The 25,165-nt window shown below is 40.8% G+C and overlaps 3 protein-coding genes across 4 annotated transcripts; 2 read left to right on the forward strand and 1 right to left on the reverse strand.

Moving 5' to 3' along the window:
• Positions 1-340: 340 nt before the first annotated feature.
• On the reverse strand, positions 341-9,436 carry LOC147320568 (mitochondrial import receptor subunit TOM40B). 2 transcript variants are annotated; one of them, XM_086308679.1, is made up of 10 exons: positions 9,277-9,436; positions 8,644-8,843; positions 6,727-6,794; positions 6,547-6,639; positions 6,327-6,428; positions 5,994-6,099; positions 2,244-2,366; positions 2,034-2,110; positions 1,853-1,955; positions 341-1,760 (listed from the first exon to the last, which is right to left on the reverse strand). In XM_086308679.1, the coding sequence occupies exons 2-10, from the start codon at positions 8,825-8,827 to the stop codon at positions 1,621-1,623; spliced, it is 996 nt and encodes a 331-aa protein (XP_086164805.1). In that variant the 5' UTR covers positions 8,828-8,843; positions 9,277-9,436; the 3' UTR covers positions 341-1,620. The 2 variants fall into 2 exon arrangements, with proteins under 2 accessions (XP_086164805.1, XP_086164804.1); XM_086308678.1 differs by lacking the exon at positions 9,277-9,436 and adding an exon at positions 9,075-9,218.
• A 243-nt stretch (positions 9,437-9,679) lies between these two features.
• On the forward strand, positions 9,680-13,968 carry fdxacb1 (ferredoxin-fold anticodon binding domain containing 1). The gene is made up of 5 exons (XM_086308680.1): positions 9,680-10,168; positions 10,377-10,533; positions 11,745-11,948; positions 12,060-12,218; positions 12,312-13,968. Exons 1-5 carry the CDS (start codon positions 9,991-9,993, stop codon positions 13,531-13,533), a joined length of 1,920 nt encoding a protein of 639 aa, XP_086164806.1. The 5' UTR covers positions 9,680-9,990; the 3' UTR covers positions 13,534-13,968.
• A 1,332-nt stretch (positions 13,969-15,300) lies between these two features.
• alg9 (ALG9 alpha-1,2-mannosyltransferase) lies at positions 15,301-25,137 on the forward strand. The gene is made up of 15 exons (XM_086308681.1): positions 15,301-15,469; positions 17,941-18,076; positions 18,739-18,873; positions 19,246-19,316; positions 19,554-19,642; positions 19,938-20,073; positions 20,365-20,452; positions 21,202-21,307; positions 21,558-21,680; positions 21,938-22,092; positions 22,228-22,357; positions 22,438-22,585; positions 22,696-22,825; positions 22,914-23,044; positions 23,230-25,137. Exons 1-15 carry the CDS (start codon positions 15,330-15,332, stop codon positions 23,351-23,353), a joined length of 1,842 nt encoding a protein of 613 aa, XP_086164807.1. The 5' UTR covers positions 15,301-15,329; the 3' UTR covers positions 23,354-25,137.
• Positions 25,138-25,165: the final 28 nt, after the last annotated feature.

Below are 25,165 nucleotides of genomic sequence, written 5' to 3' on the forward strand. Positions count from 1 at the left end.
TTTGGTATTTAAAACTTTGGCCTTGTTTAAAAGGGACATCCACCACTAAAACAGTATATCAGGGAAAATCATCACAACTTAATGGAAGTTAATGGGAAGGAATATTTGCATGTTGATCCGAGAGTGGAAAATGTTCAGTTTAAGCAAATTCTTAATGAATCTGCAATCTTCAGCTCTAATGATTTAAGTGAAAATTATCTGGCTTTCGTGTTTGTGTCTTGCTGAGCTATGAATAAGCAACAGGACGTAAAAAGGTACCTTGGTGCTGAGTTTAGGTTCAGACTTACTGTAGGTAGGTAACTGTCTGTTGAAATGCATGACATACAGTCAAAAGAAACAATGACAGAAATAACATCTTTAATAAATTAAGTTCAAAAAGATAGCCATCCCTTCCATTTCTCTCCGTGCTGACTTTATATAATGAATAAATCATATATATGCAACATTTCCCAGTTGAAGAGGACCGTAAATGCTCGAACGCAGTACGAGTAGTGCAGGTTGCATACAGTCAGTGTTACCAAATGCCTTCATCTATACAGTATACATACAGCGCAGTCCTCAATCAGCAGACTTGGTGCATAGCCTCTTTCTCAACCCTCAGAACCTTAAATTACTATATACAGTATGAAGCAGCACCTTTCTCTGTGTGGATTGCACACTATATAATATGCCGGCACACACAAAAAAAAGATCTGTACCCAATCAAACAAACATTCACCTACTCATGCATATTTTTTAAGGTTCTTACTGACGTTTTAACGTGAGCCGACCCATTTACTCATACTCAGATTCAGCATTTGCTGCCATTTGGAATGCTCCTCTAAGCATTTGCTTGTGTGCAGATTAGCCCACACAGACTGTCTTTTTATGAGTAAGCGCTGAACTTTTTCAGTTTAATGCTTTCTCTGTTTGTGTCGTGGTTAGAGAGCACCAAATGATTGTACATTCAAGCTAAAATTTAATTTTTTGGCAGGTGAGTTGATGAGCTTTGTTTTTAATTGATACTGGCGCTGATGTAAACCAATCACTGCCTGTTAGATGGGCAAACATCTTTTGTAAGCATCTTGTGTATATAGTCTATTAAAATTATAGCTGATGAACAAAAACATTAAAAAGACTATTAAAAAGACTATTGTTCAAGCAACTTAAAGAAGTCCAGACGCTTTTCTTTGCAAGCTCCTTTGACTACGATGACCTGGATGACTGAGAACCTTCACAGACTATTGTTCTTTAATACAGTGTACTTCCATTAGATTTGTTTAGGACTACCCATAATATAAAATCTTTATTTTAACTTTACAGTACTGTATGCCTTTTATCCTTTTGGTTCAGTGTCCAGGAGTGGATGCACAGTTTGGGTTTAGGGAGACTGAAACATTTGTGTAGTCACATACTGTACTGGAGCACTCGAGGTGCTCATCCACTCCTCTTAGTGCAATCCTCTTGTTGTCACTCAGTCAGACAAACATCGCCTCCACTTAGAGAGGTAGGTGACTTAAAGAAACAGGAAGTGTTTTGGTGAGGCTGAAAAAGTCTCGCAAGGTCACGTTGTTAATGAAGCCTCTGAAACGTGCCTCTGGACGGATATCCAGTGTAATTCCAGCGGGGGTTAGCTGATGATTAACCCACGTTGATGCCTAGACCCACTTGCAGTTTATCACCTTTATGATTTACAAAGGCACCCATAATCAGTGTGGCTGGGAGAGGAGTCAGGCGCTTCTCCAACACACCTCCTATTATGCACCGGCTGTTTATCATACCTGGATACACACACAGAAACAAAAGACTCATGCATTGTGCTTTCATAATAGTTAACATCGCGCATGACTCAAAGTTACATCAGGAAATTTACCTCGAAAGACCATATTAGCCTCTGGGAGCTCCATCTGATACCCAAAGGATGTTGTGGTCTCCTGTGTCCTGGTACTGGCTTCAAACTCCACCCCTACTTGTATCTGCAAAGCACAAACATACATTAATGATATGCCACTAAGGTAAATGGTGTTTACGCTTATGGGTGGCACTGGCTGTACCTGTTTGTTGGCTCTGTGATAGTAGCTTGCATGGGCACCTCCTTTGCCAGCATTCAATGTTGCCACCCAGTTTGGTCCTGCATGAAGAGACAGAACACCCACCCACCACCCCCACTGTGGCTAAATCAAAGCTCAACAAAGGAGAGATGATACCAGCTCTGTTAAAATATGATATGCGAGGCAGATTCATGAGTAAAAACAACATCTCACTTGAGTACTGTCCAGCCAGAGTAAGGATGCCTCCTTCTTCTGCTCGTCCCCGATGGTAGACCAGCTCTCCTCCTAACACCAGCCCAGAAGACACGCTCTGCAGGAAATGCGCCACCAGGATAACTGTCCAGGAAAAACACACAGCAAGATAACAGAAAAATCATCAAGGGGCACATCAGTGAAAAATACCAGAAAAAGTGTTAAATTATTTTCTTCTCATGTTGTGGGATAACAAAGAAAAGCCAACATCCACCCATCCATCTATTTCCTGCCACTCTTTCAGGTCCATGTGCAGCTTTCCTTTCTTTTTTCTTTTTTTTGTTTTGTTGCCTGTCCCGTTTGGCTCTTTTGCCATCAGAATTATTGTCTAAAGGCGAAGAAAGATGCCCAACGGATTTACTTTACAAAATGGACCATCCCAGCCTTGCCGTAATGGTCTATTTGATTCACCTTTTATTGTTTATTTTATTTTATTTTCACTTGCTGAATACGGGACAGACTTGATTGGGGGAAAGAAGGAGGGAAAGAAAAACAGCTGAGAAGAGGGACGGGGAAAAAGGGCAAAAAACAAAAACCAACAGAATAAACAGAAAAAAAAACCACATATATCGATCACCTGGATCACCTGTTGAGAAAGAAAGAAGAAAACAAGCAGAAGAAAACGAGAGTAATAGAATAAACAACATCACAATGATATATGGGAATATGACAGTAAATACTAAATATTAAACATTATTGTGCAGCACGTACGATTGACAGCGCACAGTGTGCTTAGAGGTAGGAGCCAAAAAAGGTGTAGTTTGTGTGTGTGATCACTTGTGTGTACACCTGTGAGTATGAGCGCGTTTGTTTTTAAAAGGTTCCTTCATGTAATGATCTGCTAGAGGGTGTGGGGGGGCCACTGCCCCGTCCTCCAGGGCATGAAGCAGGTATGGAGGAGATCAAAACTCCAGACATCCAGAGGCCCCCAGAACACAAGAGACCAAGATATGGTCAGCTTGTGCAGCTTTCTACGTAGAGATGCCCAGACCTGCTTCTCCACACCACCTCCCCCACCTCTTATGTGGATACACTAAGTGATCCCAAGCAAGCTGGGACATGTCCCAATAGGACACGTCTGCAACACCTCACCTAGGAGGTGCCCTGGAGGCATCCTTTCAGATGCCTGAACCACCCTAACTGGCTCTTTTTAATGTGGAAGAGTAACTACCCTCCTGAATGACTAAGCTTCTCAGGGTGAATCGAGAAGCTGTTTGGAGGAAGCACTTCCACTGCTCCACTCTTCCTTTAGTCACCTATGACAGCTTCACTTTCATGCTCATGTCTCTCTTTTCCACAACACACTGGTGTAGCGTTCACATCACTGCACCCTCCACGGCAAGTTGTTTATCAATTTGTCACTCCACTCTCCTCTCACTCATGAAGGGGATGCAGAGATACTTAAAACCCTCCACTTGAGGCAACGACTCATTCCCAACTCAAAGTGGGCACACCTCTGTTTTCTGGCTGAGAACCATGGCCTCAGACATATAGGAGCTAATTCTCATCCAACCGCTTCACACTCAGCTGCAAACTGCCCAAGGGGCAAGCTGGAGGCCACCGCCTGAAATCAATGACATGATCTGCAAAGCAGAGATAAACCTCTGAGACCTGCCAACCCTCAAACTTCCACCCCATGGCTGCTCATAGAAATTCTCGCATATTGCCAATAATCCAGAGTAAGCTCTCACTACAGATGTACAAGAACTGGGGCAGCCTGTGACCAGAGGTGGAGTGTTTTTTGCTTAAGTAATGGAGCAGACTGGTCATGCACACATCTATGTGCATGCACACAGCAAGTGCAGCAAGTTTACATTAATAAAGTATAACTGAGCAAAAGTGATAAAATGTCAGGCTGAATTTAGGAACATAAGTCATCTGTCTGACCATGTCCATCAGTTCCTTTAGCTCTCGCCTCCTGGGATGTATTTTCTCTTTTTCATTCTTAACCTGTGGGACTGTGCTCTATCTAACTTTGATGCCATGTCTCTCCCTTATTTATTCTCTGGTGAATTTGAATTCTTCTGCTATTCACAGAGTTACCGTCAGAGTTACAAACGTATCTGACAGCTCAGGCGGAGTGCAGGATTCAAATATTCCACCGTGTAAACTTGAAATCTGTGTTACAGCTGACCCGTCTATGTATTGAAGTTAGAATATAACAATGTCAACTGCCATTGTTTATTTATTTTTTCTTGTACACCATGTAATGCTACAATATTATTAAAGTCAGTATTATATACTGAAAAATTCAGACATTAATCTAAGACACTGCTGATCTTTGAGTCCTATTATTGGTAGCCATTTTCAACTACAACATCCAGATTAACCGAATCAACTTTTTGGGGTTTCCTTACCTGGATGATTGAGCATGCATCAAGACATATTAACGGTAGCATTTTGTCAGACAATATTACATCTGAGAGAAGAAGAAAAACACACTACATGAAAGTGATCTCTGGCACTGCAGAGCTGTATGAATGCACTCGCGTTCATTGCGGACCATTTTGCATATTTTGACGAAAAATGTTGAACACTGCAAATCCATCGGCTCACTTTAAAAAGTATCTCTAATGGCAGCATGGATGTTGTATTGTGACTCCCAGCAGGCTCTGGAAGGAAATCTAAATACATATTTAATGAAAGTAAGGGCACAAATAACTGTGTCCATGGACCAGATTTCCTAACACTGCATTACAACAAAGTCCTCTTTTAGGGTTAAGAAACTACTGTCAGGATTTAATGAGAGTAGCCACAGTGTCGGTTTTGTAGCTGAAAGGTGGGGACACAGCAGGTAACTTGGTCGCTGATCTTTTGGCAAATGTATTATAGAGGTTACAACACATGCTGGGAAAATATTTAAACAAATCAAACAAATGTGATTTACTAAGGTTTGCTCTTATAAAGTTATGCCGACAATGGCCTGTCAGTCTTTTATGGCTACAGGGTAAAAAAAATTGTTATTTGGTGTAGGATTTGTGAAAGTTGTAGTTATGTAGTTTCTTCTTTTCTAAAAACGTCTCTCTAACTATCTATGAGTCCTACAGTATATACTGAAAATGTCCATCCAAATTCAGCTATTGATGTGAAAATCATGTGTAATATTGACTTTAATAAGCTGCTATACTCTGCAGAAAAAGTAAGAAAAAAGAGCACAGCAACAATATCTTTATTAAAAAAAGATTGAGATTAGTTTGTTGTTTCTTCTACACATCGTACAGGTCAGCTGTTCCACACAGATCTGATGCTTGTAAGGTGGAATAGTTTGTAATGATGCAGCTTTCCTATGGATAAATCCTGCGTTCCACCTGAGTCTCAGTCCTCAGGACCTCATACAGCTCACAGCAGTTTCCTAACAGACCAGTTCACCCTTGTAGAAGGCATATTCCTTCTTCTTCAACCTCCTTCCAAGCATCTAAACTGCCCTCCCTCAACAGGTGTTCTCATTTTTCAAACATTAATTAGTGCGGGTAATTATAGAAAGGCTCTGACTGACTCTTTGTGTATAAATTAGCTCTCTGGGACCCTGGCAAAGACCTTTGCAGGTAGGGTGAGGGCTATGATCCCCCTGAAGCTGAAACACACCCTCTGCCAGGTCCACATTAGAAAGAGGGGAACTATCACTCCAGTGTAGAGCACTGACTCCAACTTTCCATAGATCAGACCCTGATGGTTAATCCTCTGCTCATTTTTCCACCTGCCATTTCTCACCTGACTCTCTGAGGATGTCTGGGTTGGCCACCGTCACAGCAGCAGTAAAATCGTTCCCTCTGTACTCAGTTTCAAATTGCCACGTTACAAACTGGGACTGCTGGGTCTAAAACACATTGAGCAGTTCAAAAAATGTTACTCTAACGATAAAGTTTATAACAGAAAACAGAACAGGTATCCTTTCATGGAGCATTATACATTACAAACAGAGAAAGTAAAGACAAATATTCTGAAGAAAGATGTCAAAGGTGTCAAGATTTGTAATAGCTGTAGGAGGGAACTGAATGAATGAATGAATGCCATGTTTACAGACGTCAGATGTTATGATCACACCTGAAACACTGTTCTGGCTCGCACGCGCTCAGTGAGATGCAGCAGAGCGTGGGCGTTCAGACTACCTGAGGAGTCCATCTCCCCAATCAACGCTGGAGCATCCTGAGATTTGACAAAGGAACAGAATGCGAGTTGTGAACACAAAAAGGCAGCAGCTCCCTCGCAGTTACCATTAAATTTTTTTATTATGAAGATAGCTTTGTGATGACTCACGCCTGACCTTGTCTTTGCTATAGTCGTCACTTTGCAGGTGCTCCACGTGAAATCGATAATACGACGGACTTACAGCACTGAGGTGGAGCGTATGGCTGACCTGAAAACATTCCTTGGTTAATAATTATCACCTTTAAATGCTACAAACTGTTTGCATCTAAATTAAAGTGAATGGGAAAAAAATCACCTTGAAGAAGCTGCTCAGGGTTTTATTCAGTATCATCTTAACACCCTCAATCTGTTGAGGAAACACATCTGAAGAGGAAAAAACCAATCATGTCAAGAAACATTTAGATAATAGAATTTGTATTTCTGTAGCTGTTCACGGCTAGTAACAGAATTTAGAAACATAAGGACTGCTTTATTTAGCCTCAAAGGATTATGAGTAGCTAGAACCACACATTATACAAGGAAACATGGAGTTTTATCCATGGTTTTATCTTGTTTTTTTTAAATAACTTTAAAATAACTTGGGTTAACCTTGCTGCTTTAGAAGTGCAATAGAAGTAAAATTGAAATTGACATTTGACCTTACAGGAAAACAGTTGCAACTCTAATGAAAGAAGCGTCTTTTTTGCCTCACTTTAAGCATGGTGAGCACTCCTCACTAGAGCAGGGCGATATGGCCAAAAATATTTATCACAATATATATTTGAAAATTTGCGATAACGATATAACCGATGATATAATTGATGCGAGACAAAATACAACTCCACAACATTACTAGCGCAAAAAGACAACCTTCCATTTATTTTCACTTAAACAAGAAGCTGGTTTTTATGTACATTAAAGCTTTATAAAAATGTAACAGTGCAAATGCAAATTCCTTGCTGAAAGTTTAACCAAAAGGCATTTCCAGTAGAAATGGGCTGACATATCCTGAGCATAACCATGTATAATATCCACTGAAGTTAAAAAGAGGTGCTTTGCAACATTAAACTGCAGTGTGCAGTACGCATTTTTCGGACCATAAGGTGCACGGGATTATAAGGCACATTAAGTGAAACAAAGCAGTCAGATAAATCAAACTTTATTAAACTCATTCTTCTTGCTTCCTCCACTTCTGTACCATTGATTCATTAATGTTGAATTCTCTGGCAGCTGCTCTATTCCCATGTTGCTGCAGTATATTAATGACTAACCTCGTATTGTGGATGGATTATCTCAGTTGTTATGGATTATCTCAGTTGTTCTCCTGACTGAAGTTTGGTCCGTTTACAGCATCCTGCCATGCGATTGCATTTGTCTCTAACCATGAAGAACCTTCACGTTAACTTTTATAAGTGGAAAAGTGTTAGTGTTCGTCCTCCAGCTTCACTGTTTATGTTATGCTAACATAGCTGTGTCGCTAGCGATCACGTAGCACATCATTATATACCAGCTAGCCCAACTTCAGTAACCCTACAAACGTCACTGCTGTTTAGTTTCCTGTCTTCATTTATGTTGGAAGTGATAGCAGAGCTGTACGTTTGATTTTTTTTCAGAAATCTCTCAGTCAGAACATGCAATATCATGCTTAGGTAACTAGCGAAACTAGCGAGCTAACTTCCGCTAGCTTCCTGCTAACTTCTAACTCCGTTAAATGTAATAACTTTTGTTTTCATGGATGCCTGGAAGTTAAACTTTATAGTTACACCTGGTAAAGCAGCAATGCTGATCGTTTTATTAAAGATGAAAGAATTTAGACAGTTTTTAACGCTCAGTGATTCTGCAGTGTTCGTTTGACCTGAAGCATACGTTGTTTAGGACCCAGATTACTCCCAGATTTAAGAGCATCTTAGTCCGACAAATATGACAATAACAACGGCCGCTTGCATGTTCTGCAAAAAAATGTGCTTTGTTGTGTATCTGACGGACAAACACCAAACCAGTTCCACATCACGGAAGTTGCACCATTTTTACAAACCAATTCTGGTTCATCTGTTTCACTCAACAATCGGCCATGTGCGTATGAAAACAAAGGCACTGCGCATGCGCGTTTTACTCCCATTCTATCGCGATATTTCATTTTCCTATCGTTGCCTAACATTATACCGGTATTACCGTGAACGGTATAATATGGCCCAGCCCTACTCCTCACTTCTCCTATGTTAACCAGTGATACCTTTGCAGCTCCTGTGCAACGAGTGAAAGCTGCCTGGGTTGGGAAGGCGGCCATCCCTCCTCTCCCAGCGCGGTGGACTGTCCCAGTGAGCAGGGTGTGCGTCCCAGCGGGAAGGAGGTGGGTCTGTGGAGAAAGGCCAGTTCTGATGGCCCGGACTGGAAGACAAAGCCAGAACGCTGCCCATGTGGGTGCAACACTCCCTACAAGACACAAAGACAAGATTTATTTCTCATACCTGCTAAAAAAGAAAAACTCTGTTGTGCAAGGATACAACAGGGGAAGAGGACTAACCTCTTCTTAAGTGCATTGATGGGGGAAAAAAATGATGTTTATTATTTTTATTTAGTCAGCTTTGGGTTTGTTTTTTTTTTTTTTAGAAAACCTCAATATCAGAATTACAAATTGCATCAACATTAACAGCACAAACCTACATTTTAAATGTATGAGAGCTTTGTATTGTTATGTCTCATCATACTGGTTTCCAAGGATTTTAAAACCAGGTCTGCATGGCTCTGCACGTCATGCATGCTGTTCTGAGGTTTATATGAGCAGGTGCCGCAGATCCGTCGGCTAGTATGACCTTAGCATCGGTAAAAACAGACATGTATGTGTGCTAACTGTTCTACTACCTACTTCCGATTTGATCGAAAGACCTTAAAATCCCGAGCGGAAATGAGAACCGCACATCAGGAAAACTGTCAGGCGGATTTTCCCTTAATTTCTTTACAAATACCAACTTGAGATGCAAAGCCAACTGATGCTGAGCTTCACTGATGCTGCAAATAGCTGCCTCGTGTGCCACCCCACAAATGCGTCCCTCTGAAACCACGGCGGGAACCCTGCACATTTGAAAACTGCACACTTTTACACCTTACTGTATAAAACTGGCACTTCTGTGGCCGCGTTATTAAAATTGCAGCTATTGACTATTGGCTCCCGTTCAGCCAATTATTATTATTGTATTGATTTGATGTTTTGAGGCCCCGGGAGGGGAGCCTTTTGTTTCTAGTCGGACTATTTTATCTGCGACGCCGCTTCTAACGCAAGCTGCTACAGGTGAGCTCGGCTTTCACGTACTGCGGAGCTCGAGTTGGAGAAGGTCATCAGCTTTTATTCTCCAACAGCAGCGGTACTAACAGCGTCTCGCTCGCGCCTGTCTCAGGCAACAAAAACAAACAAAAAGCTTAAACATGGTTCCAAAACCACAATATTGACCCGTGAAGAAGACTGAAGGTGGCCGCTGTCACCCGCACACGAGGCTCATCCCTTTCAGGGACAGATTTTGGGGACAAGTTTTCACAGAGCTGAGTTTTTGGGAAGCAGCTTTGTTTGCGCTTTACCCTGGATATGTCTCCTTCGCGGGCAGTATTAATGGTGGGAGAAGGGAACTTCTCCTTTTCGGCCTCTGCCTGTCAGTTGTACTCCGAATCAGAGACCACCGTAACGGCCACTTGCCTGCAGCATCAGGAGGAGGCACTGCGGCACGAAGGCGCAGCTGATAACATCCAGACCATCAAGGACTCTGGTACGGCTTTTTACCAGCTGTAATAACTGCTGCTATTTTGAGTTTTATGGAGTTGTGCCCCCCCTTCCTTCCTTCCTTCCTTCCTTCCTTCCTTCCTTCCTTTCTTTCTTTCTTTCTTTCTTTCTTTCTTTCTTTCTTTCTTTCTTTCTTTCTTTCTTTCTTTCTTTCTTTCTTTGCATGCTATCTTTAACACTGTTTGTTCTTTCAGGAGGGACTGTGCTGTTTGAGGTGGATTGCACAAAGCTGGGGGAATGCGCCTCTCTGCAGGGCCATCTGTTTGACCGTGTGGTGTTCAACTTCCCTCACTGTGGGCGAAAGAGTGGGGTTAAAAAGAACAGAGAACTTCTCAGAAACTTCTTCCTCAGGTAGGACTGCATCATGCCATGATCACAACATCATCACATGCATCACTTGCATTCATTTCTATCTATGCAAGAAGCCTAAAAGAGGCTTTTGATGCCTCAAGCTCATCATTATTGGGGCTTAAAAGTTTGTATGTGTTTTTCAGTTTGTTTTTATAACAGTTTATATCCCTTTTTATGTGACATGAACTGGAATAATTGCAATTTATTGCCTCAATATAATTGATATCATCACTTAATCTTGCTTCTTGTGTCTACTTAAGGTGTTTTAGGCAACTAATGACCAGGTTATGAAAGCTTCTACAGGATGCTCAGACCCTTCTAGCTGTTATTTGATCGAATAGTTACTGATTTAAATAAATATGTAAACAGTTTTAATGGCACAATGAACGGAGAGAACCACCTGAAATAATAAAGCTTGTTTCTCTGTGGTAAGGCCTTGTTACCATGGGGAAAGGGCAGATTTGTTGTGAAAATAGCCTTTTACCCCCACTGTCACTATCAAAAGGTCAGTTTTTCGTTCTGGTTTTCTGATTTCTGTGGCAGTCTCAGCAGGAGGTGCACCCGCCTGTCAGGAGACTGGGAGTCTCGCACTTCATTATTTTTTTTTCTGGCTTGGCACTGTGATCTCAAAATGATATCATCATTTAACCTTGTTTATTGTGCCTACTGCAACATGTTTTTAAATTAAAAATTGGAACTGTTTATATCGGATAGTGAATGGTCGTGCTTGAAATTCTTTTTATTTATTTAGTATAATTCTGCAGAAAACACAAAATAATAAAGCCTGTGGTGACAGGTTAATTTATTTTGCTACCTTGGAAAAAAAGGCAGATTTATTGAGAAAACTGCTTTTCCCTCAATGCCAGTATCAAAATCTGATTATCTGCTATCCGGTTTTCTTATCTGGTTCTCACTGAGTCTCACTAGCAGCCCTGAAGCATGCCCGCCTGTGAGTTCGCTTGGTGTCTAGCACTTTATTAAAGTTTTTCCTTGCTTAATTGTTTCTTTTGATCTCTAATAAATAAAGAGGAAATAAACTTTTTTTTCTTGCGATCACTAAATAACAAACCTGCTATCGTGAGAAATTGAGCTGTGTTATTGCAGGGTAACTGAATAATAATATTTGCTTCTTTGGTTATTAGAAAATAATCCTTTATGTATGTGTCATACATGTATTGACATTTTAAAATGTGAATTTGTTGTTCTTCCAGTTGTGTTCAAGTGTTGGCTGAAAGTGGGGAGGTTCACGTCTCCTTGTGCAACGGACAAGGAGGAACACCAGCGGACCAGCCGAAGCGAGAGTGGCACAACAGCTGGCAGGCGGTTGCCATGGCAGCGGAGGCAGATCTAATTCTGAGTGCCATCCACCCTTTTGAAAGTGATAAGCACCAGAGCTACAAGTGCACTGGATACAGGTAAGGAGTAAAGGTGAGTCTATGTATAGAAGCAACCCAGCTGTATCTCTTTGTTTGTTTTCCTTGTATGTTTGCATGCCTGGCACTAATGATGATATCGCTGCTGAACAGGAGCCAGGATAAAGGCTTCCATGTGGAGAAAGCTTTGGTCCACATGTTTACTCGCAGCATCCCCTACACTCCTGCTCATTTGCTGAAGGTGGAGGAGGTCGTTGAAGGAGAGAAAGTGCAGTACGAAATACCAGCAGAGCTCAGTGATTACATATTCAGGTACAGTAACACAGTGGCTACCCGGGTGTTTGCACCACCAACACACACACATAAATCACATAAATATAATTACAACCTCTTTTCTTTCATCAGGAGATTTCTCTACTCAGATTCTGTCCACCCTGTCAAGTTGGTGCAAGATTTTCTTCTCGAAGGTCTGGCGAAGAAATGGCCGGTCTCCATGATGACAGAGACCATCCCCTTCCTCCTCACAGCAAAACAGCTGCAGACACACTGCTGTGGCATCGATGGCGCACAATGCTACTGGATCCACCTGCTTCAGAAAGACCTCACCTCTGACACTGATACCTCTGCAGACAAAGAAAATGATCCGAGACCCACAGAAACTCTGCTGCCCACATGTCTTGCCTCAAATAAAGGAGGTAGGGTGAGAATCAAAGGAGTTGAGAGCTTCAGGTCAGCATGCTCTCTTGACATTGATCCTGAAGGGGAAAGTGGTATGCACATGCTACGTCCATCATTGCTCCCTCAGATGGAAGAGCTTCTAGCTAAAAAAGAGGCGATAATTAACGCCGATGGTCATGGTGACTGTGAGGGGAGTGATGACAGTGAAGGAAATGAGAAGGATGAGTCCTGTGGGAGCTGTAATGGTGTTACCAGCTTGTTATATGGAATTAGTGGTGTGGTTTTCAGAAATGTACCCATCGGCCTCTGGGCTATGCCTGCCTTTCACGAGCTCCTCATCCAAGGTGTTTTTCCTTCAGAAAGTGAGCCGGGTAAATTGCTCGGAGAAAAGCTGGAAACGCTACTTGCTCCTTTTGGCGTCTCCATAGTAACAGAGCAGGGAGGTCTGCGTCTGAAAGCGCAGCCAGTGGGTTTGGTTGGTAAGGTGTTTGCAAGCGATGTAAGTGACAACAACAATCATGTCCGCATCACTGCGTCTCTAAATTTGGACCTACTCGCCGTGCTCCTGTTCTCGCTCCCTGACTGGAGGCTGCTTTGGTCACATGACCCACGTTTCTTAAAACAATTTTCATCCCACCCATCGCCGGGGACTCCGTTTCATCCTTTTTGCCTGTATCCCGAACCTTTCACCTTTGACATCAGCTTCTGGACTGGGCCTACGTGGGAGGAGAAGAATTTCCACGCGGTGGTCCGAGAGGCTAGTTGTGGGACCGTGGAGCAAGTTAAACTCATTGACAGGTTCTCACATCCTGATCTGAGCCAGACCAGTTACTGCTACAGACTCATCTACCACTCACACACACATGCTCTGTCACACACACGAGCACTCCAGTTTCACAAACACTTGGAGACTCTACTTTCCTCTCGATTACAAGTCACCATCAGGTAGCCATCACTTGAAACTCAGAGAAGAACGGCGATTTACACTCTTACCTTTAAGAGGCATATCTGCATAGAAAATGATAAATGTGTAATCTGCAGCTAAACAGTGTTTACAGTTGTTGAGGTGTTGTTTGCTCTATTGTGTCTACATTGTGATTGTAATTCTGTGTATATGTTTGTGCTTCAAGGAAACAATAAATCTGTTATTTAATGTAAATTTTTGGCCTCTGGAGTTACTGTAAAAGAGTAAAAGACACATATGGTGCACCACATGGCAACATCGTGACACTGACATAAAGTAAACAATTCTCAATAAGAACAGACTGAGATTAGTTAGTGGTCACATTACACACACGTTGTAAAGATGTAAAGAAAATAAAATAAATTCCTTTATCTAACTGTGTCACAAAAGAATAAACACTTACCACAGTACTCTGCAAAAGTCTTCAGCCACCCATAATTTCTTTATATTTTGTGTCCAGGGAGTCAGACTTTCTTGCAGTTTTAAAATAGTCTTGTTTTCTTTCTGACTTCATTCAAACATAAAAAAAGAAACCTAATAAGTGTTGTATCTACACATAATAGACAACCTAACAAAAAACTGTTTTAAATTGTACCTTTAGGCACTTTGTTACTAGCAGCCTTTTATGAAAGCACATAATTTGTTGCCATTCCTTTAGTTGAAACATGATGTTGATGTTATGGAGTGATGAATCCAAATTAAAAAAATGTTTTAACTCAAATTTTAATCATATGTACGGAGGATGTCCGGAGAGATGTACGAGAGCCTCTCTCATTGTTAGGGCTGCGTTTCACCTACTGGTGTTGTTAAAACTGGAGAAATAATAAACACAGAAAAAGTACCATCAGATTCTGACCCACCATGCAATGCTTTCTGGAAAGTTTCTGATTGCCAACAGCTTTATTTTTAGCATGTCAATGATAACAAAAACACTGCTAATGCAGTGAAACCATGGCTCGATAGAAAAACTCACATTCACTGATTGGTCTCCCCAATGCCTCAAACTTTTTGAAGACATGACATGACAAGAAAGTTTACCTAAAAGCGTTCAGGCTATTTTAAAAAAATAAAGGTGGTCACACATGTGGGGCAGCAAATGCAAAGGTTATATACATTTCACTAGAGCAGGTTCTATGAGTCACGGTACTTTCAGCAAGGAAAATGTGATGAAAATTATTACTTGTGAGATTTTTTAAGATGTTTTAAAAAAAATGTAACTTTACTTTGCAGCAACACAGATCAAATCCAAGGGAAGAGTTGCGGAGAAAAGATTAAATAGAGACAATATCATAAGATCTGAAAATTAACAAAGGTTTTTAACAGTTGAAACAAAGCCCAGTTTGGTGATTTTTGCCAAAAATTCAGAGGTCAAAATGTAATTTTTGTAATTCCTCCTGGTTTCATTGAAAGTTTAGTCTGTGAACTGACCTAAAACTGGAACTAAAAATTTATCTTAGGTCTAATTTTCAGTAAGCACTGATGCATGTTTTATTGCCTTTACAGAGTGCTGAGTTCGCGTTTATTTGAACTTCTTTGATTGACCTTACCCCCACACACATTTCCTTATTTTATTTAAACGTTTTTATTTATTTATTTTTAATAACAAATACGTTTAAATAAATAAAAGTAATCTAAAGCGAACTGAAACTTTACTGAATCGCAGTAAAGAGTACTTGTAACTTAAGCGCTTAATTAATTGAACTGTATGATTAGAGCTGTCAATATCCGGACACAGCCGAAAATGAACGAATCGCGACTCGGGAGCAGGACCGTCGGTAAACATGGCGGCCAAGGCGCTTCGGCAGCGAACCAGGCGAGGCAGCAGACAAGATGCAAACAACGTGAACGTCCCCGCCGAAACTCGGGCACCCAAAGAGGAGAAAGTCACCGATGACAGCAAAATCACAGAGACTCGGCAAGAGTGAGTATGAATCCAGAGGAGACACAAGCTGCATGAGGAGGTGTGACTGACAGCCTGAGCAGGGGAAGCTAGCTAAACTAGCTACTTTGATACCTTAGTAAGTTTTGACTGTAACGACACGATAACAACGCCTGGCAATGACCATTGAACAAACTACACCAGTGTGTATTTACATTAATATGAACCACAGTGGCTGTTTAGCTGTGTGTCCACCGTACTAACTAAGTTGCGTTGTTTATGTTTTAGCGGAGCAGTAAATCGCAGTGGTCAGCTCCATTCATTCTGTTAGTGTCAGATATGTGGTAACTGGCTGTGGTGCCAGTTGTGGCGTGGGTAAACTCGTGCTCTGGACCGACACAAACACTTGTTTGAGACGATTGGGTGGTGTTGTTGTTGGGGAAAGTGACAATTTGTAAGGTGACGTGTCATAAAATACGTAACGTGAGGGTCAGGGCTGAGCTGCAGCTGAGCCGACTATAATCTGACTAATCTGATGATGGGCGCGAACAAAGGAAACACTGCAACACATAAGCGACACTGTGAACGCAAATCACACGTTTGTATTAGTGTGACCATCCACACAGTTCTCTTTACACGAGAAGTTATTATAACTGTTAGACAATAAAGATATAAGTATTTCCTAACCGATAGAAAGTGCACATTATTTATATATTTTACAAGATGACGGTGTGATCGGCTGTGATGTGTGGTTCGGAGTCAGATCTGGAGGTGGCAGAGTTGAAATGATAACATTTTAACTGGGAGTGATCATAATTGACAGAAATGAGAATATCTGCTCAGACCAGAATCATATGTATACGCTGCTCAGAAAAAATTAACTAACACTTAGAAAAAAACATCAAATCGCAATGGGAAAAAATCTAGCTGGGTATCTATGCTCAGATGGACTGGATAATGCGTTAGGAATGAAATGATACCACATTGTTTGATGGAAGACACCCAGAAGTGATAAATTGATGAGACAGGATAGTTGCTGCTGCTGAAATTCCATTGCAGCAACTCAAAATGCCACTTAGGAGTTTGTATGGTCCTATGTGGTGCTAATAAGATGTGGGATGGTGTCCTGGGGGATGTCCTTGCAGAGCTGGACCAGGGCATCACTGAGCTGTCTAAGGTGCAACCTGGTGGAGTCGGATGACCAAAACATAATGTCCCGTTTTGGTCAGGCTAAAACAAAGCCAGTCATTGATATCAATTCCTTCATCCTTCAGAGGACGTTGGGTTCTCAGGCCACCCTCGTGAAGTCTGTTTTAGATTTTTTGGTCAGATATATTCACACCTGTGGCATGCTGGAGGTTATTTTGTAGTTCTGGTAGTGCTCATCCTGTTGCTCTTTGCACAAAGGAGCAGATACCGGTAATACTCATGGGTTAAGGACCTTGTGCAGCCCTGTTCAGTTATCCTAGAGTAGCTGCCTGTCTCCTGGAATCTTTCCCATGCTCTTGAAACTGTCCTGGGAAACACAAAAAGCCTTCTGGCAATGCCACATATTAATGTGCATCCTGGAGCAGTTGGACTACCTGTGCAACCTCTGTAGGGCCCAGGTATTGCCTCATGATACCAGTAGTGACACTGACCCTGGCCAAATGCAAAACTAGTGAAAAAACAGTCAGAAAACATGACTAAGGAAAATGTCAGCAGCCTCCACCATGTAAAACATTCCTGTTATAGGCAAGTCTCATTGTTGTCCCTCAGTGGACCCGTTATTAATGTCATTAACAGAAAAGCAGCTCTCTCTGTTATTTAACTCACCAATATTTGATTAGCCATTGTAAAAAAAAAAAAAAATACAGAGAAATATGGAACTATATAAATTTTTGTGTGAAAAAAGTTTGTTGATGCTGATATTTCTTATACTAAAATAAATATCACACTGGCTCTCTTTTTGTTGTTAATAACTCACAAAAAAACCATTGGTTTAAATAATTTATCAGATACTTTTAAAATACAAAATCCAGAGGCAGGATAAGAAACCTAAAAGGTGAAAAGAAATTGGAGAAAAATATAGAAACAATAAAAACATTTGAAATTGTTATTCACAATAGTACTAATAATGTTGGTTTGGAAAAGAGAGAAACTGTTTAAAGAGTATTTCCTAAAGTAAATCTGAAACTGGAATAAATTTGGAGAAAATATTTAAGTGTTTTGTAAAAGTGAACAGAAATGTGAGCTGGAAATACACAATAATTTGATACCACACATGCACATTTTGGGATTATCTGTGTTATCTTAATTGGTATTTTATTAAAAGCAGGCACACGAGTGTAGTAAAGCAGTTAAACTGGTATGTGATAAAACACCCACTCAGTGCTCACATAAATGTTTATATTATTTAAGATATAGACAATTTATTTTTTATTTGTGTAAAGGGAACGTTCTGATTTATATTAGCATAAATATATACATATGCATTGAATGAATGTTCATATTAATCTTTTTTTTTGTAATAGGTCAATAAGTCGTGGGGGGCAGGTATGGGCTCCAGAAGGTTCGACTGCATTTAAATGCCTGCTCTCTGCACGCTTCTGTGCAGCTTTGCTCAGCAACATCTCCGACTGCGATGAGACGTTTAACTACTGGGAGCCTGTGAGTACTGATCTCTGCTGTGGGGCATTTGAAAGTGCCATAGTGTAGGGCTGTTTGATATAACGATATATATCGGATGACGATATAAAAACATCTATCGTTTCCTATTACGCTATCGTTTGTTTTGTGGTGTCGTAAAATAAACTGTTTACAGCAATGTTTTTTCATTGTTTTGATGGTCACTGTAGTGGCTATATTAATTTCTTAAAGTTCTCTCTTTCTCTTACCACACTATGGACGAACAAGCGTCTGTTTTTACCTGTTGTCTTTAGCAACAATGATGGTAAAACCACCGCGTGGCTTGTTTGTTTTCCTCGTAAACCTTTCACAATAAAGCTCAAGATCCTGTTGAGACTTTTCAAAATAAACTGAATCACGTGAAAGAGTATGCAGAGAGTTTACGGATGAGAAGCAAACACTTCACGCAAGTTGAGTTGCCAGAGATTTACAGAATTTACAGAAAATGTTACATTTTTGTGATTTATATCGTTGTCAGAGCGATAAATGTGTTATATCGGGATATGAGATTTTGGTCATATCGCACAGCCCTACCATAGTGTGTTGTGTGACAGTTTTTCTAATGCCTGCTTCAGAATCATTTTGTAGCATCTCTCTCTTGTTCCAATGGATTATGTTTGTCTTTTATTCCTGTGTTCTGACAGATGCACTACTTGCTCTACGGCACAGGAATGCAAACATGGGAATACTCTCCACTGTATGCCATCCGGTCCTATGCTTACTTATGGTTACATGCACTTCCTGCTTGCTTGCACGCCCATGTTCTACAGACAAACAAGGTAAGTATCGCAAGCTCGGATTTTGCCATGTGTTGACGTTCCTGTATTTTATAATAGGGATGCACCGATTCTGAAATTCTATGCTGATCCTAACACCACAGTGAATGCATTCTGTGTAAAATCTAACAAGCTCATCATCAGTATACTTTTTCTTTTTAAAATTGAAAACTATATTTACCTGCAGGACATGCTACTTCTATTAGAAGAAGCTTTAAACTAAAATCTGGATAGACTAAAAAGTTCAATATTCCTCTACGGGGCATCTAAAGTTTAAAATACATGAATTCACACATGCATGCACACACAGGTGCGTGTAACGTTATAGTGGGACATGTGCAGTAGTTTCAGGCTTGTGTTATGACTGTGTTGCAGGTGTTGGTGTTCTACTTTGTGCGATGTGTCTTAGCATTCTCCTGCTGTGTCTGTGAGCTCTATTTCTACAAGTGAGTTTACCCTCCTCTTAAATGCAAGGCATGTTAGCACTTTGGTGTTCACATTTTGGGATAATTTTGTAGATGTCTAGAATCATCTGTTACAAAGCAATTTTCCTGCAGCGTTTTTTTCTGATTAAGATATGTTACTAAAGTTAAGCATTTTTATTTTGTGTGTGTGTGTGTGTGTGTGTGTGTGTGTGTGTGTGTGTGTGTGTGTGTGTGTGTGTGTGTGTGTGTGTGCCACAGAGCAGTTTGTAAGAAGTTTGGTTTGCACGTGGGTCGTTTGATGTTGGCATTCCTCGTCCTGAGCACAGGAATGTTCTGCTCCTCTGCAGGTTGGTCGTGTTTAGCTACATTTCTGGGGACTATCAGTTGCCTCCATCCTTACATCTGTTGGTTTTTACATCGAGCAACTCATTACAAAGCCTTGCTTTTCTGGCCTTTTGGCAGATCACTGATCAAGAAGAGCAGAACTGCCACACGAACAGTGTGCAGTGTTTGCCTCTAAGGAACATTTCATATTTATGATTTATTTCTCCTGTGCTCCCATTAACGCTGTAGGGATTGTAGGGACATTTTTGTGTTTGTGCTTTGTCTTTTTCTGATTAAAGTTTATTTCTTTCTCTACAGCTTTCCTACCTTCGTCTTTCTGTATGTACACAACACTGGTTGCCATGACGGGTTGGTTCCAAGACTCAACACCGTTAGCCATCATCGGCGTGGCTGCCGGCGCCATTGTTGGATGGCCATTCTCTGCATTGATCGGGTATGACTGTAAATACTGGCATTGCAGGCTTTTAACTATGTGTTAATTGTAATACAGCTTTTTTGAAAAAACTTTACACCTTAAAATTTTTTTTTACTTTATTCTGGATATAAATGTTTACGGGCTTGCTTGAATTTTCAGTGGAGTTTAATTCTTTTTAGTTAGTGCAATACAGCCAACCATTGACAACAAAAAATGTATCACTTGTATCACGTTACAATAACATATGAACTGGGATGAATGTGAGCCGGATCAGCTACTGTGTCATTGAAGTTTCTTCTCTCTTGTTAGACTTCCAATTGCTTTCGACTTGCTTGTGTTGAAGAGGCAGTGGAAGAGTTTCATCACCTGGTCATTTATTGCTTTGCTTCTGCTGCTGGTAAGAATATAGAACTACTAGAATAATGGGTTTCTTTTCTGTCACAGGTAGAGCATTCCCCACAAAATCTCTGTGGACGTACCACAGGGGCAGGAATATAATAATGCATTTTGCTGTCATGTGTCACATTGTCACAACATATGTAAACTATACTAAAAAAATATTGGGCCACATACACCTACAGGTGCTGCTCGGCCATAGAAACCCATGTCATGACACTCTCAGTGGATAGTTTTTATGCTGATGGTTATTCCAGTGGAGGTTATTGAGTCAGGATGACACACTGTGCACACTGTGCACCTCAGCGCTCACTAACCTAACTCTGTAACTTTATGTCCTCTATCACTTTGTGGCTAAGTTACTGTGGTTCCTAAATCCTTCCACTTTGCAGGAACACCTCTTACAGCTGATTGTGGAATATCTAGTAGGGAAGGAATTTGACGAATTCATCTGTTGAAATGATGGCATCCTATTATAGCACTACGCTCAAAATCAGAGAGCTCTTCAGAATGATCCACTGTTTGACAGATATTTTTTAAAGCAGACTGCATAGTTAGGTTGGTGATTTTCTTTTAGTTTGTGGCAATGGGACGAAAAACACCTGAATTCAAAGATTTAAGAGGTGTGGCTTAACCCTTTTGTCCATCTGTATCTGTAGTTCTTTGTGAATTATAGCATATTTTTATGCAGGAGCTTAATGTTTATGTGACCTGCATCAGTTCACTTTCCTTCTCATCTTGTGTTCTCAGGTACCTCTGGTGGCGGTGGACTCTTTCTTTTATGGCAAACTGGTCATAGCGCCACTCAATATTCTCCTGTACAATGTCTTTACACCACATGGGCCTGATCTATATGGTAAATGACCTGTTTTGTCACATTTAATACCTCAATACATCCACATGTGATATTTATATAAAGTATGAGATATTTAGGATATACAATGTTGGATATGCCTTTTATGAATTGCCTAATTTACTACAGTAACTGTTGGACTGATAATACGTCAATGACAATATCAAGCAAATATTAAGATTTAACAGTTTGTCGCTGCAGTTTTTGTTGGGCACAGGGTAACTTCACTTGCTTTCTGTTGTTTAATTTCCAGGTACGGAGCCGTGGCATTTTTACTTTGTAAACGGCGTCCTGAACTTCAACCTGGTGTTTGCTCTGGCACTGTTTTCCCTGCCACTCACTGCTCTCATGGAGACACTGTTACACAGGTTCAATGGTGTGTTTTCCTGCGTATGCACAAAATATGTTGATTTTGGCTTGTTACATTTACATTACACTTGTAATGATTCACTCACCTATATACATTTGTTCGTGATTTAGTCCAGGTAGTTACCCTCATCTCACATTAACTCCGGTTAGCACTCTTCTAAGTCACTGTGCTCCACAGTGCAGTATATTCAGTATCTTCCAGCACATTTACAGGGTTTACCTTTTGTGATTTCACATCGTTGTACACACATGTGTTTTCTTCAGTGCAGAACCTGGGCCGCCCGTACTGGCTGACTCTGTCTCCCATGTATCTGTGGATGTTGGTTTTCTTCACTAGACCTCATAAAGAAGAGCGTTTTCTCTTTCCTATTTACCCTCTCATCTGCCTCAGCGGGGCAGTTGCCCTCTCCTCATTACAGGTGTAGTTTACCATTGTCTAATTTTGGCTTTCAAAGCAAAACAGCCTGCTGCGTTAGTTGATTTCAGCATTTTTAGGCCCATTTGGTCACAAATGTGCACGTAAATGAAATGGATTTTATTCATTTTATTTACAGAAATGCTACCACTTCCTGTTCCAGCGATACCGACTGGAACACTACACCGTCTCCTCGAACTGGTTGGCTTTAAGCGCAGTGGTGGTCTTCGCTGTGTTGTCACTGTCTCGTTCTGTCGCCCTCTTCAGAGGTTTGTGTGTGTGTCCCATTTTCCCTAAGCACCAGCATCAGCATTGAGCGAAGGCTTATGATATTTTGGTCTGTTTACAGGCTACCATGCCCCTCTGGACCTGTACCCAGAATTTCACCGCATTGCCAAGGATCCGACTCTTCACTCGGTCCCCGAAAGCAGGCCTGTCAGCGTATGTGTTGGCAAAGAGTGGTATCGCTTCCCGAGCAGTTTTCTTCTCCCACACAAGTCAGTGTCCAGAAAATCTGCACAGGTTTTCAGTGTCTGATAAAGTCTGTAAGGGTGATTTCTCATTTTTATGTTTTCACTAAGCTAAAAGTCTCTCTTTTAATCTCCAGCTGGCAACTGCACTTCATTCAGTCTGAGTTTAAGGGGCAGCTGCCTCAGCCGTATGCCTCTGGTCCTCTGGCCACACAGATCATCCCAGCTAATATGAACGATCAGAACCTGGAGGAGCCAAGCAGATATGTAAGTTCCTTAGACGCAGACATGTTTGCTAACTAATACTGTAGTTAAGAGCAAATAAATTAAAAATGTATTTGTCTTCTCTGTGCAGGTTGATTTAAAACAGTGCCACTACTTAGTGGACCTAGACACAGATGAAGAGACGCCGCTTGAGCCACGTTACTCAGCCAGCAAAGAGGAGTGGACTATCATCGCTTATAAGCCTTTTCTTCAAGCATCAAGGTAGTTTTACAAGTAAATATTTTACAAATAAGTGTAAAAAACAGTAAAATTAAAATCTGTAAATGAAGGAAAAAGCATAACGTATTGCAATTGAAAAGAAAAGGAAACATCCTGAGAAAATGTAAACATTAAGGAGATCTACAATGTGAAGCAGATTGTTTACATGTAAGGCATTTTTCTCTCAGGTCATCTCCTCTCTTCAGAGCGTTCTACATCCCATTCATATCTGACCACCACATCACCTTTAGGCGCTACGCCATCTTAAAACCGCGGCGGCAAAAGCAGCCTCGTAAGCGGAGCCACGGCTGACCTTTTACACCCGAACCTGTACAGTTGTACAAAATCCCAACAAAAGACGTCAATCACCTCTTCTCAAAACAGCTGGTATTTGTGTGTCAGTGTGCATGTTGTCTCAAGAAACCTTTGAAGCTATCAGACCCTTTAAAGACATCAATCCCCCTGTTTACTTGTCATCAACACTACACAGACTCTCTGAATATCACCACCCTGGACCACTTTTTGGTGACCAAACAGTGTTTGCGTGTGGATGAAAGGCAGAAACGTATTAGAAAAAGTTGAGAAAAATATGTGGAAAAGACATCAGTCTGCTTTTGAGCTTGTGTGTGAGACAGTGCATGTCAGAGTGAAAGAAAATGCTTGGCAGGGTATCAGCTGGACGTTTTATCTTATTTTATATGCCTGTGTTGAGCCGGATGTCTTTAAGGGGATGCACACCACAAAATATTTGCATTAATTCAGCCCGTATTCGAAACTTGAAAATGTGGCCTGACTGGAGGAATTTCTCTGACCAGTGAAACGCAGAAATCCTCTCGCGTCTGGGCTTGAACAGTGTCCTGTTGTGTGCTCTGTCAGGTATGAGTGTGGAAGATAAATAAAACCAAGGATGCTTAAGTAATTTAACTTAATAAAATCATGATTGACTGTGAATATAAATCCGATGTTGTTTTTATTGGGGCAGTAAAGTCACTCTTTGACAGGTTGGCTTTTCATCTCATTTTATTGGAATATTCCTTATGTAGCAAACATACAAACCACTTTCACTTACAGGAGAGATATCAAGACATAATACATTCTGAATTAATAGTAATAATGATGATGCTTTGGTTTATATTACACTGTAATAGCATGCCGTAATGTTTGGTTAGGCTGCAGGCACTCAAGCTAAATTGTAGCAGCTACCGTTGCACTTGTTGTTTTTTTTAAGAATGGCTTTGATAAATACTTTAATAAGTGTGTAAAATTAAGGTCTCGTCACAATTTAAGGCAATATAAAACCACACAGGAGATAAATACAACCACCTTCCACGAGCAGTACTGGTTTATTGTGTTTAATCTGTTTGAGGTAGCCCGCATCTCTCAGGTATACTTGGGTGTACAAAACAGTTTTCAAGCACAGCAAACATAACAGTTCAAGACCTCAGTTATCTTACCTGACACGACCATGCAAAACAGGCTGCTACACACACATGAAAACACACATGCTTTTATAGACAGAGATGCTCATAATCCTCAGAGTCAACTGTAAACGTCTACATTTTGGTAATGATGCCATGTACACAAGAAAATGTGAGCTTAGCTTACAGTAGGTGCTTCTTTACTGGGTCATTTCTGTAATGTAACTGTATTATGGCTCTTTCCAAAAACTTCCTATGCATGCATATATTGAAATATTTGCTTGGATGCTTTAGTGAGGTCCAGATAAAATCTGGAGGCTTTACCATTAGGTGACCTTTGTGTCAAGGGTACTCCGGTGGTTTGGAATTGATCTCGTGTAATATTGTCACTTTGGATCATTATTAAATAGGACGAAACTTTAACCTGAGACATTGTCTTTGTTATTCCATGCATTTTTGTTTCTTCTAACCCCAAACCTACAACACTTTTCGTTCCGCCTTTGGAAGTTTTAAAGCACAGAACGGCACAGATTGAACGGACATCGTTTAAGGCATTATACGCAGCCCGTTCAGGGTAAACTGTAAACAGAAATCAATGCGTAAAATTGTGGAAATGCCAGTAACAGACTCCCCTTTTGTAATTGTTGCTTTGATGTATTTCTGCCCCTACCTCCCTGTAATAAAGTCACAAATAATCCTATGACCT

The sequence above is a fragment of the Aulonocara sp. 'chitande type north' Nkhata Bay genome, linkage group LG10 (assembly GCF_057382095.1).
Source record: "Aulonocara sp. 'chitande type north' Nkhata Bay isolate Kocher_YH1m ecotype deep benthic linkage group LG10, A_spYH_male_GT1.1, whole genome shotgun sequence".
NCBI lineage: Eukaryota > Metazoa > Chordata > Actinopteri > Cichliformes > Cichlidae > Aulonocara > Aulonocara sp. 'chitande type north' Nkhata Bay.

What these genes read in the sequence shown, in the direction of transcription:
- fdxacb1 (XM_086308680.1), top strand. Translation starts at nt 9,991, where the DNA reads ATGTCTCCTTCGCGGGCAGTATTAATGGTGGGAGAAGGGAACTTCTCC. An exon ending in CTCAGAAACTTCTTCCTCAG is followed by an intron (nt 10,534 to 11,744) that starts GTAGGACTGCAT and finishes TTGTTCTTCCAG; the next exon opens with TTGTGTTCAAGTGTTGGCTG. An exon ending in CTCAGTGATTACATATTCAG is followed by an intron (nt 12,219 to 12,311) that starts GTACAGTAACAC and finishes TTCTTTCATCAG; the next exon opens with GAGATTTCTCTACTCAGATT.
- LOC147320568 (XM_086308678.1), bottom strand. An exon ending in TCTGGCTGGACAGTACTCAA is followed by an intron (nt 2,111 to 2,243) that starts GTGAGATGTTGT and finishes CTCTTCATGCAG; the next exon opens with GACCAAACTGGGTGGCAACA. An exon ending in GGCTAATATGGTCTTTCGAG is followed by an intron (nt 1,761 to 1,852) that starts GTAAATTTCCTG and finishes GTGTGTATCCAG; the next exon opens with GTATGATAAACAGCCGGTGC.
- alg9 (XM_086308681.1), top strand. Translation starts at nt 15,330, where the DNA reads ATGGCGGCCAAGGCGCTTCGGCAGCGAACCAGGCGAGGCAGCAGACAA. An exon ending in TTCTGTCGCCCTCTTCAGAG is followed by an intron (nt 22,358 to 22,437) that starts GTTTGTGTGTGT and finishes GTCTGTTTACAG; the next exon opens with GCTACCATGCCCCTCTGGAC. An exon ending in TGGAGGAGCCAAGCAGATAT is followed by an intron (nt 22,826 to 22,913) that starts GTAAGTTCCTTA and finishes TTCTCTGTGCAG; the next exon opens with GTTGATTTAAAACAGTGCCA.